The sequence below is a fragment of the Xenopus laevis genome, chromosome 4S (assembly GCF_017654675.1).
Source record: "Xenopus laevis strain J_2021 chromosome 4S, Xenopus_laevis_v10.1, whole genome shotgun sequence".
In the NCBI taxonomy this organism is placed as follows: domain Eukaryota; kingdom Metazoa; phylum Chordata; class Amphibia; order Anura; family Pipidae; genus Xenopus; species Xenopus laevis.
In genome coordinates, this window is record NC_054378.1 from 4171033 (window position 1) to 4183496 (window position 12464).

General features: G+C 37.5%; 1 protein-coding gene across 1 annotated transcript in view; it reads left to right on the top strand.

The window, feature by feature from the left end:
- Nucleotides 1–850: 850 nt before the first annotated feature.
- LOC108714919 (mucin-5B-like) overlaps nucleotides 851–12464 on the top strand; it is an 81754-nt gene continuing 70140 nt past the window's right edge. Inside the window, exons 1-7 of the mRNA XM_041561906.1 lie at nucleotides 851–949; nucleotides 3624–3719; nucleotides 4776–4838; nucleotides 6271–6532; nucleotides 9676–9790; nucleotides 10739–10829; nucleotides 11843–11949. Coding sequence (XP_041417840.1) covers nucleotides 886–949; nucleotides 3624–3719; nucleotides 4776–4838; nucleotides 6271–6532; nucleotides 9676–9790; nucleotides 10739–10829; nucleotides 11843–11949 — 798 coding nt within the window. The 5' untranslated portion in view covers nucleotides 851–885. The remainder of the gene's footprint in view (nucleotides 950–3623; nucleotides 3720–4775; nucleotides 4839–6270; nucleotides 6533–9675; nucleotides 9791–10738; nucleotides 10830–11842; nucleotides 11950–12464) is intronic.

A 12464-nucleotide genomic window follows, 5' to 3' on the forward strand; every position in this document is an offset into this window, starting at 1 on the left:
GTCCACCAATTGACTGCAAACTGGTTCTGCATAGGCTAAAACCATATGAGGTCCCCCATAGGCTAAAACAGCAATTTGGCAGGTTTTTGATGGCGAATGGTCGAAGTCTAATTTTTAAAGAGACAGCACATGATACATTTTGATAATCAGATTTTCGAATTTATTTCAAATTCAAATCGAATTTGGACTATTCCCTAGTCGAAGTGCGCAAAAATAGCTCGAAATTGGAATTTTTCAAATTCGAATTTTCACTTTGACCCTTGAGAAATCTGCCCCCAAAATTAACTTGAAATTTGAATTTAAAAATTAGATTTTTTCAATTCGACCCTTGGTAAATCTGCCTCTTAATGTTTAAATCATTTATGAGTAGAATTTAGGTATAAAGATCCAAATTAGATGGTAAAAACCCTAGGTCCCAGGCGTAACAGATCTGGTGCCTGTATTTGTGCATAGTGCTCAGTCACTGTATCTTGCTGCAACCATGGTTCTATAAAATACTGTACCTGCTGAATATTATTACCCTCTGGATAACTATAGGTTAAACCATGAGGACCTTTGGGAACAATTTGTTTCTGATGAATGTGATTGTCCTTTGACATCTTCAGTGACAATAACTCCCTTGGGCAAATATGAAAACGCTGGTGCTATTTATTAATTTTTTGTTCTTCACCTCATTAAACCCTTTTCTATGATACACCAAGAAATACAAACACAGTTATACACACATTCCTTCAGCATCCTCCCTTACACCTGCAGCAGCCCCTCCCAACTTACCTGTATGAAAAAAAATCCTGATTCTGGGCCAAGCTGCTTTATGAGCTGTATATAAAGATCAGCTCAGTGCAGACAACTTTGTCCCCTGTCCTCTCCCACACGAACTGCAAGATGATGGGAACCTCCAAAGGGATCCCGCTGTGGATCCTACCTCTGCTTTTGAGTCCGTTAAATGGTAGGTACCTTCAATGACAAATATGCATCAATTCTGAAGCAGTTTAACATGGAAAATTGAGTTACAATTACTCAATATTAAGAACCAGAGACTGTCTAAGCTTAAATACTTGCTAGGGAAAATACATCACATCATTAGTTTTATTTTAATTTATTGAAATATTTTACCTGACTGATGAAGAATGAATACGGCACGCGGTTAGAAAGGAACAACCATCAGGATTTAATTCAAGGGGTTCAAGTGAAATTTTATCAAGGGTCGAATTGAAAATTTGAAATAAAAAAAATTTGAATTTCGAGCTAAGGAATAGTCCAAATTCGATTTAAATTTGAAAAAAATAAATTAAAATTTGAATATTGAAATTTATCATCTTTAAAAATTCAACTTCGACCATTCGCCATCTAAAACCTGCCGAATTGCTGTTTTAGCCTATGGGCGACCTCCTACAACCTATTTGGAATCAATTGGTGGACTTTTTTTTTTAAAAAAAAATACTTTGAATCAAATTCGATCAAATACGACTTTGATTCGAACTATCGAATACAGTCTATTCACCTGCAAAAAAAAATCTTTGTTTTTTTTTAATAGATTTCGGTTGCTCTTTTTCTTATTCAAATCTCGAAGTTAAGGGAGTTAAAAAAAACTCCAATTACTTCAAAATTCGACCCTTGATAAATCTGCCCCTAAGTGTGTTATAGAATGGCCTGTTCTTAGCAGCTTTTCAATTGGTCTTTATTGTCTATTTTATTATCTTTATTATCTATTTTTAATAGTTTTTTTAATTATATACTTCTTTACTCAACTGACCCCATCTTAAAAAAAATGCTCTGTAAGGGCCAGGGGACACGCTGCTATTTCGGGAGATTAGTCACTCAGCAACAAATCACTTCTTCTTCGGGCAACTAATCTCCCCGAACTGCCTTCCCACCGGCTAGAATGTAAATCGCTGACGGCATGGCAGTTGGATTGATTTGGCTTTCCGAAGTCATCCGAAGTTTCCTCGTGAGGCTGAAAATATGCGTTCCGAGGGCCATCCTGTCGGCGATTTACATTCTGGCCGATGGGAAGGCAGTTCGGGGAGATTATTCGCTTGTGGGGTTTGGAGGATGCAGGCTGAGGACAGATGGCTATTGATACAAAGTAACAGTAGTCAGACAACTCAGCAAAGTAGTCAGACAGATCAGCAGGAGAGCAGGGGGCTGGGCTTAGGGAACTGTCAGAAACCATTAAAAATCATGAAAAGTCTGTATATTTTTTAATTGATGTATATTGCAAAGTTGCTTGAAATCATGTTTACTTTTCAAAAAGCTTAAGTTATGTTTGTGTGGAGTTCCCCTTTAAGGTTTGTGTTTTTCTGCTATTAAGTCCTATTGCTCAACAGGGAATTAGAACAGAGCTATATTATATTGGCTGGAATGTATTTAAATGCTCATTTATGAACCTTTGTAACAATACACTCCCTTACAGGTTAATCTGTTTAGCTAACTTTTCTTCCAGCAATAGCAGGTGATAAAGTCAACATCATAGGCTTCATTTGCTATATGTGGGCTACATGGGAAGTGCAAAAAAATGGAAATAAAGCACCCTGCTTTTTGCACTTTGCCCCATGGAGTGCACCTTGAAGTGAAGCATTTGCTTTTAATTTGTCAGTGCTGTATTTAGAAAGAACAGGGTTTTGCAGAACATGGGTTCTCCCAGGAGTCCCCCTTTCTTGCACATTATTCAGGCTAATAATTCAGGAGCACCAAGGGCCCAAGGCAGACGTTAAGGACTTCCAGTTGCCTGACTTTGCACCTTGTAGCAGATTCTTAGGGGGTATGTTTATGAAAGAGGGAAGTTAGAGATCCTCACAGTCCTCTAGAGTGAAAGTCTGCCACTCGCCATTTATTTCTATGGGATTTTTAAGAGTATTTATCAATGGGTGAAAGTGAACGTTCACCCTTTGATAAATATACCTATAGAAAATGCCATAGAAATAGATGAAAAGTGGCAGTATTTCACTCTAGCAGACTGGGCAATCTCTAACTAACTCTTTGATAAATATACCCCATTATCTGGTACACCTATCTTGTCTACACAAACTATTTGAAATGCAAGTAAAAACTGCTTCTTGTTGTTTTAGCCTATGGGGGGTCCTCCTTTTTTTTAAAAAAAAGAAAAATTTAAAAAAATTGGAATCACAGTTTGCAGCTCGGTCCTATTCACCCGATTATAAAAAATTCTATTTTTTAAAATAAATTTCGATTGGTCGTTTTTTTTTCAAATTTTGTATTTATAGGAGTTGATGGGAGTTTTAGAAACTCCCATAAACTCCCTTGATAAATCTGCCCCTACATGATAAATTTAACGTTTCAATTTTTTTTTTAATTCAAATCAAATTTGGACTATTCCCTAGCCGAATTTCACAAAAATAAACTTAAAATTCAAATTTAAAAAATTCAAACTTTCAATTTGACCCTTGATAAATCTATCCATCCAGATAAAAAAAAATCACACCCAGAATCAGTTGGTTCATTGGTTAGTCCTTCCTCAGCCTTGTTACCACATATTTCAACTACTCCTTTGAGACTTGACCCCATTCAAATGCCAATTAGTTCAGGTTATCTATTCCTCTAGGTAACATTGTTACATTGTTTCCTCTTTCTATTAAACATTGATTGTCTTGTCTTTGCAGCTCAGCTGTTCTCCGACTATGATCAATCACAGGGATTGTCTGGTGGTGAAAGTTATGACTACAAGATTCATGAAACCATCCAGAATGAGGAGACACGTAAGTCTTTGCCAATCATTTGTCTTTAATATGTGTTATTTTACACAACATTGTCTTTGTATTTGTGTAAGGGATGCACCGAATCCAGGCTTGGTTCGGGATTCGGCCAGGATTCAACCTTTTTCAGCAGGATTCGGATTCGGCCGAACCGAATCAGAATCCTAATTTACATATGCATATTATGAATGGGGAGGGAAATTGCATGACTTTTTGTCACAAAACAAGGAAGTAAAAAATGTTTTCCCCTTCCCATCGCTAATTTGCATATGCTAATTAGGATTCCGTTTGGTATTCAGCAGAATCTTTTGTGAAATAATGGATTTGGTGCATCCCTAATCTGTGTAAATATCATACAGAACAGGGTTAAAATGAAACAAGGGCAATATTTGCTCCCAGTACAGCCATGTAAATGTTTACTTACCTTAAGGCTAGTGGCACACGAGAAGATTTGTCAACCACAATTTTTTTGACTCGGCTGCGAGCGAAAAATCTCCCGAAAATGTTTCTCCATTGTTGGTAATTGAAATTGTTGGCAGTATGTCCAACGCATCCCTATATCGCCATCCTCCGGAGGCAACTTCAGGCAATTTAGTGATATGTTGGACATTCTGCCAGCGATTACAGTTACCGCCAATGGGGAGGCATTTTTAGGAGCTTAGTTGCCTGCAGCTGCGCCAACGCAAATGCGAGCGACAAATCTTCCCGTGTGCAACTCTAATGCAACTTAACAAAAGTAATAAAAGCTAACTGCCGGTTGGCTGCTCTGCCCCCTCTTCTTGCATAATCCCATGGAGTATTACAAATATTACAAATGGAAGGTAAATATTCCGAAACTGTACATTGATAGTCAAACTTTGATACAGAATTATACATCAATACAACATAAACATCTATAAAGCATCTCAACATGTTAACATTTTCAGCAGATGTTCGTTTCATTTTCTTATTTATGCAACATAAATGGGGTTACTGTTATTGCACACATTTATCAACCTACTGTATCGTATTTATCCTTATTAACTGACCTTAATATATTGCTCCATCTCTACCTTGCAGTTGGGAATGGACCTGCAAAGATATCCATAATCCCAGCTGTGCACCCAACGCCGGTAGTTAAAGGTAAGTCATGTCAAGTATAATGTCTCAATTTCTAAGCAGATGCAACTTCCTGAACCACAACCTGCCTTCAATTCTGCCATGTTTGGCACAGCCAAACGTGAACGAGGAGTGAAGAAGGAGGCCCGGGAGCTCTGCCCCAGGCCTTAAGCATAAGGGAGCGGACAACACTGTAATGTTTGTAGGGTAGGCACTCAAAGAGCAATCCTCCAGGCAGGGGTAGTAAAAAAAGGTCTTTATTAGAGTACAAGTGTGGCTTACAGCCTTACGCGTTTCGTGTTCTCACAACATTTAATCATAGGCTTTTTTGGCACAGCCCTCAATATAAATCAGGGTAGCAGCGGTATGGTTGGCAGATGCCATCTTGCGCCACCCGAGTGCTCTTGCCTAAGGAGTATGCACAGTTGACTGAACATGAACATGGTGAACATGCTACTGGTCAGAAATGGTTTGGGAAATGACATCAAGCTGTTTGAGGTGGCTCCCATAGTATTAGTAGTTAGTGGTTAAAGATCATAAAACGAATGGACATTAAGGGGCCGATTCACAAAGGGTCGAATATCGAGGGTTAATTAACCCTCGTTATTCGACTGGGAATTAAAATCGTTCGATTCGAAGGATTTTATCGTTCGATCGAAGGTATTCGCACTATTTGCGCTAAAATCCTTCGAATCGAACGATTCGAAGGATTTTAATCCAACGATCGAAGGAATATCCTTCGATCAAAAAAACTTAGGAAAGCCTATGGGGACCTTCCCCATAGGCTAACATTGAGTTCGGTAGCTTTTAGATGGCGAACTAGGGGGTCGAAGTTTTTTCTTAAAGAGACAGTACTTCGACTATCGAATGGTCGAATAGTCAAACGATTTCAAGTTCGAAAAGTTCGATTCGAAGTCGTAGTCGAAGGTCGTAGTAGCCCATTCGATGGTCGAAGTAGCCCAAAAAACACTTCGAATTTTTTTTTTTCTTCGAATCCTTTACTCGAAGTTAGTGAATCGGCCCCTTAAGGTATAAGGACAAGCTTACCGCTTTCCACAAGGAGTCTGGGTGCTCATGCTCCAAACCCTCAGCAAGGGGAAATACATACAAAAACCTTAAAAATCAAACTGGCACCATTCCGGAACCCCAAAAGTAGATTAAATTAGTAGAATCCAGGAGTCCAAAAGTTTTTATAAAGTAATACAAAAATCTTTATTTACATCTTGTATAAAAAATAATAGCCTAATACCACTAATAGTAATAAGTGGTAGTATTATGGATGGCTAAGGTCCAAGTTAAGCTTCATTTTTGCATGTTAATAAATACCCCTATAGCTATGGGTGATGGCTGTTTTGTGCACTTGCTTGTGATAGATTTCTAGGAAAACCTCTGCATCTCAGAAAACAAGTATAGCAAATATTTTTAATACATGTCATTATGTATCAATTATCTGTAGTTGTCAACACCGCTCACAATAACAAAGTATGCAGCACCTGGGGAAACTTCAACTTCAAGAATTTTGATGGTGATATATTCCATTTCCCGGGGATCTGCAACTATGTTTACGCTTCCCATTGCAAAAGCGATTATGAAGACTTCAACATCCAGATTCAACGCACCGTTACCAACAGTATCCCAGAGATCAGCAAAATCACCATGAAGATCAACGGGGTGGCGATACAGCTCAGTCAGAATTCTGTGATAGTTGATGGCGCAGGGTAGGTTATGTTACTTTAAGGGGCAGGTTTATAAAGGGTCGAATTTCGAAGTAACGGGAGTTTTTTGAACAATCATAACTTCGAAATCCGAGGAAAAAAAGACCAAACAAAACTTATTTTGCGGGTGAATAGATGTTACTTTGATCGTTCGAATCGAAGTTACATCGTATTCGATCGAATTTGATTCGAAGTATTTTCAAAAAAAACTTTGATTTCTCAAAGTTCACCAATTTACTCCAAATAGGTTCTAGGAGGTCCCCCATAGACTAAAACAGCAATTTAGCAGGTTTTAGATGGCGAATGGTCGAAGTCGAAGTTTTGAAGAGACAATGGCAGATTTATCAAGGGTCGAATTTCTAGGTGATGGGAGTTTTTTTTAAACTCCCATCACCTCAAAATTCGAATAAAAAAAGACCAACCAAAATTTATTAAAAAAAAAACCAACTAATTTTTTAACTTCGGATGAATAGGCTGTATTCGATCGTTCAATTCGAATTCGGATCGTATTCAATCAAATTTGAATCAAAGTATTTTCCAAAAAAAATCCACCAAATGACTCCTGATAGGCTTAAACAGCAATTCGGCAAGTTTTAGATGGCGTATAGTCTGTCAAAACAGGACATGATAAATTTCGATATTCAAATACAATTATTTGCATTTTTTTCAAATTCGATTCGAATTTGAACTATTCTGTAGTCGAAATACACTAAAATTACCTTGAAATTCTAATTTAAAATTTTGAATTTTCACTTCAACCCTTATAAAATCTTTAAATCTGCCCCTACATGATAAATTTCGATTTTCAAATTTTTTGAAAATTTTTGAAATTTGAATTTGGACAATTCCCTAGGTGAATTACACTAAAATCAACTCGAAATTCGGATTTAAATATTTGAATTTTTAATTCGACCCTTGTTAAATCTGCGTCTAAGTCTTTCATATCAATTTCAGTTGACCCCTTTAGATGGCTGGGCAATGTTCAACCATTGAAGTAACGTCCATCAGACATTGGTTCTAAGAAATTCTACAGAAATGCTGATTTTAGCCTCGTATCGTATGAATGATCATACGCAATCTTCTGACCTCCAACTAATCATTGAAATTAAATAAATTAGTAAAAGAACGATGTTCTGGCTGTGAGAGCAATCGTACAAAGTTATGTCCGACAAATAGTGGTGACAGTCACCCATCGATATCAATATATGTAGAGATATTATCGTTAGCTGACAAAAAACTTCTAAACTGCCCTATCAACTGAAAGACCTATTGCCATGGTACAAAAAATTGTAACAATTATCACACAGTCCAAAAATGGTACAAAAAAATTTTAAGTCAACTTTTTCTTAGCATCCATGGCCAGCTCTACAATAGACTCTTTACAGCCATTTGTTTATTAGTTGCTATACGGTGCTGCACAAGTGCACAATACAAATTTTCCATTTGGTCAATATGGTCAAAGTGTGGGTGAATCACTTTTGCCTGTACTTATCATATTTAGTGACATACTGGGAAGTGTTTTGACTACCCCTGTGAATAAGAAAACACTTGTTCATAAAGCGATATTCCAGTTGTTGTTCTACAGCCGTTATCACAGTCAGATTTTTTTATATTCAATTTTGAAATCTGACATGGGGCTAGACATATTGTCAATTTCCCAGCTGCCCCAAGTCATGTGACTTGTGCTCTGATAAACTTCAATTACTCTTTACTGCTGTACTGCAAGTTGGAGTGATATCACCCCCCCTCCCTTTTTCCCCCCAGCAGCCTAACAACAGAACAATGGGAAGGTAACCAGATAACAGCTCCCTAACACAAGATAACAGCTGCCTGGTAGATCTAAGAACAACACTCAATAGTAAAATCCAGGTTCCACTGAGACACATTCAGTTACATTGAGAAGGAAAAACAGCAGCCTGCCAGAAAGCATTTCTCTCCTAAAGTGCAGGCATAAGTCACATGACCAGGGGCAGCTGGGAAATTGACAAAATGTCTAGCCCCATGTCAGATTTTAAAATCGAATAAAAAAACATCTGTTTGCTCTTTTGAGAAATGGATTTCAATGCAGAATTCTGCTGGAGCAGCACTATTAAATGATTCATATTGAAAAAAAATTTTTTTCCCATGACAGTATCCCTTTAAAGATTTTCTTGTAGAATGTACACTACGCTCTATTGACATACGGGGGGAATGTAATAAAAGTCGCAAAGAGCAAAATAATTCGCACCAATAAGAATAAAAATCCACATCTCGCAATGTTCCTTAAACTGTTATTGCATTGCGTATTTTCATTGCCCGCTCTTAAGAAGTGCTTGAAGGTGTCGTAATCTTTTGGTGCAAACATAACGGGGCTCATTTATAAACTTTGTGCAGGGCAGTTTGGTGAATATATTTGCCTTGCACATGGTTACATTTATAAAGCTGAATTAGAGTGTGCAATCAGAATTGCGAATTTTTTTTCAAACTGCGAATGTCTATAAGAGCTTTTTAAATGTGGCGCTAATTGCGAATATTATGTGCACAGTCTGCGTTTGAATTACGCCACAGCTTTGGTGGTGGAGAAAATATTCGCAAAACAGTTTTGCAAATTGCGAATTTAAGCTACCGTCAACAATATTTTCGCGCACACAGTGGGCGCACTCACGCAAACACCCGTCTCATTCGCAAGCCATTTGCAAAAATGTATTCTCAATGCGAATTCGCAAAAGTAGTGCAATATTTTAGCATTCAGGAAAAAAACATGGGCAATACAACCATTTGCGAATTAATAATTTTGTAAATGACCCCAAACGACTTTTTCAGTAAGAAGTTTTAGTACATTTACTGCGCATTGGCGCAAACTATAAAATTCTCAAACGGTCTTCCACTGTCGGAAGTGGTCATTAAACAGTTTCCGGCTTCGCAAAAGTTAGATTAAATTCGTGCAAAGCTAAATTTGTTTGCGCAAAGGCAGAACTTTTTGCATTGCAAATAGTTTTTCCGTTACCAACTGTTATTACATTTCCCCAATAGCCTCTTATTTATTGGTAATGCTCCTAATATGAGTGCAGTCGAGTTTGCAGCATCTCCTTTCTGAATTGCGATCCCTCTAGCAACATATTTACTCTAGACAATAAAAATATTCCTACATGTTTTTCTTCATACAGAGTGCAATTGCCCTATAGTGGTTCCGGTGTCCAGATTGAGAAGAAAGGCATTTATCTTAAAATCACATCCAAACTTCGTTTGGTGCTAATGTGGAATGATGATAACAGTCTCCTGGTAAGAAAACATTTTCATTTATGCTTCACAATGTCATTTAATTTTGTTACAGGTATGGGACCTGTTATCCAGAATGCTCGGGACCTGGGGTTTTCCGTAATTTGGGTCTTCATGCCTTAAGTCTACTAGAAATTCATTTAAACATTAAGGGGCACATTTACCTAGGGTCGAATATTGAGGGTTAATTAACCCTCGATATTTGACTGTCGAAGTAAAATCCTTCGACTTCGAATATCGAAGTCGAATGATTTACCGCTATTCCTACGATCGAACGATCGAAGGAATAATCATTCGATCGAACGATTAAATCCTTCGAATCGAACGATTTGAAGGATTTTAATCCATCAATCGAAGGATATTCCTTCGATCAGAAAATTGTTAGGAAGCCTATGGGGACCTTCCCCATAGGCTAACATTGGCCTCGTTAGGTTTTAGGTGGCGAACTAGGGGGTCGAAGAATTTTTTAAAGAGACAGTACTTCGACTATCGAATGGTTGATTAGTCATACGATTTTTAGTTCGAATCGTTCGATTCGAAGTCGAAGGTCGTAGTCGAAGGTCGAAGTAGCCCATTCGATGGTCGAAGTAGCCATATTCGACCATTCTAAATTCAAACTATTTTTCCTCTATTCCTTCACTCGAACTAAGTAAATGGGCCCCTAAATAAACCCAATATCCCGGTTTTGCTTCCAATAAGGATTAATTATATTTTAGTTGGGATCAAGTACAAGCTACTGTTTTATTATTACACAGAAAAAGGAAATCATTTTTAAAAATTTGGATTACTTGGATAAAATGGAGTCTATGGGAGGGAGCCTTTCTGTAATTTGGAGCTTTCTGGATATCGGGTTTCCGGATAAGGGATCCTATACCTGTATTATGAACATTTGTGTCTACTATTTTATGCTTATAAAATGCAGTAAAGTCAATAAAGTGTTATCCTGTGTAGCTGGAGCTGGATGAAAAGTATGCTAACCAGACCTGTGGATTGTGTGGAGACTACAATGGCATGTCTATCAACAATGAATTCATTAATCACGGTCAGTTTATTAAAGTCTTAATTCTCTTTTGTCCTTTTTCATAACCCGTTGTCCCCTCTTCAGTCATCTGCTTGCCTTTCTATACCTCATGTCTCCGTTATTATAGTTAATGATAGTTTTGTTGTCTTCCTTATCAAATTAAAAAGGCACTCATTCTGTGCCACTTAAAGGGTAAGTAAAGTCTAAAATATAATAAAGCTAGAGATACTGTATTTTGTATACTAAACATAAACATGAACTTACTGCACCACAAGCCTAATCAAACAAATGATTTATGCTTTCAAAGTTGGCCACAGGAGGTCACCATCTTGTAACTTTGTTATACATCTTTGCAAGACCAAGACTGTGCACATGCTCAGTGTGATCTGGGCTTAGGGATCGTCATAAATGATCAAAACAATATCTGCCAGAAGCCGATACAGCAAGACTGATTAATAATCAGAATATACAGACTGCACTGGGTCCTGTGTTGTCATGTAATCTAATGTGGATTTTATAGTTTTTGTATTGTTTAATACAAACTTTCTCCAACTCTGCAGAACCAGTGGCTGCAGCAAAAAAAAAAATCCTCCAAATCGAATCCCAGTTTATCTGGAGTTGGTAACAGTAAAGGGGATGTAAATCAGTAAAGGGGATGTAAATCCAATACAAAGTCGCAGACTGCTCTACAGGGAAACAAACAAAGCTGCTTGAGTTCTGCATGGCTAGGAAGTAAGGCGGGGGCTCCCCCTGCTGTTCATAAGTATGATTGTTTCCCTGCAGAGCAGTTAGGGACCGTCTGACAATTCCTATCCACAGCAGTAAATGAAGGGAGAATTTCACTGCATACAGTCAGTACACATTTTTTAATTAAAGTATATTGGAGATAGGTTTGGAGATAGGTCTGGTATTTACATCCAGGGTACTAAAAGGTTCTGTATGTAACTGGAGATAAACTTTGATCAAATGCAATTCACATCACTTTTGTTCGCAGAAGTCACTTTTCTTTATTTGTCTGTACGTTTGTATTAAAGGCGTCCGCATCACAGAAACTCAGTTTGGAAACCTCCAGAGACTAGATGGTCCCACAGAACAGTGCCAAGATGTACAACCAATAGCAAAAAGCAACTGTACAGACTTTGTAAGTAAAACACTTAAGGGGAAATGTAAATGAAATTTGCAGACAGCCCATTTATGAAAAGTTCAAAAAAAACAAGTTGAAAGCACCTTGTGTTTCCTGCAAACATTTTATTGCTTCTCTATGTTCACTTGTGTTTAATGGGCTTAAAATATCTTCACCTGTATATGTAAGTTCCAGAATGTGGGTACAGCTGGACAAGGGTGCAGAGCGAAGGACCTGAATTGGTGCAAACAATGGATCTTTTATTAGATATTTACACATATATATTACATCTTAATGGCCATAAATTGTGCAGATCACTGCATGGAACTTGCACCAAAAGAATAAACCTTTAATTTATTTTATATACTAAAGAAGAAACCAACTGTTGTCAAATAGATCTTCCAGCATTGCTTCTTGGTGGGTTATAATCCCAACACCATGTGGGTCATTTTATAATGCGCTAGATTATTAGAATTATATTATTAGGATTAATTATTAGAATTAATTATTAGAATTAGTACTAGAAGGAATAT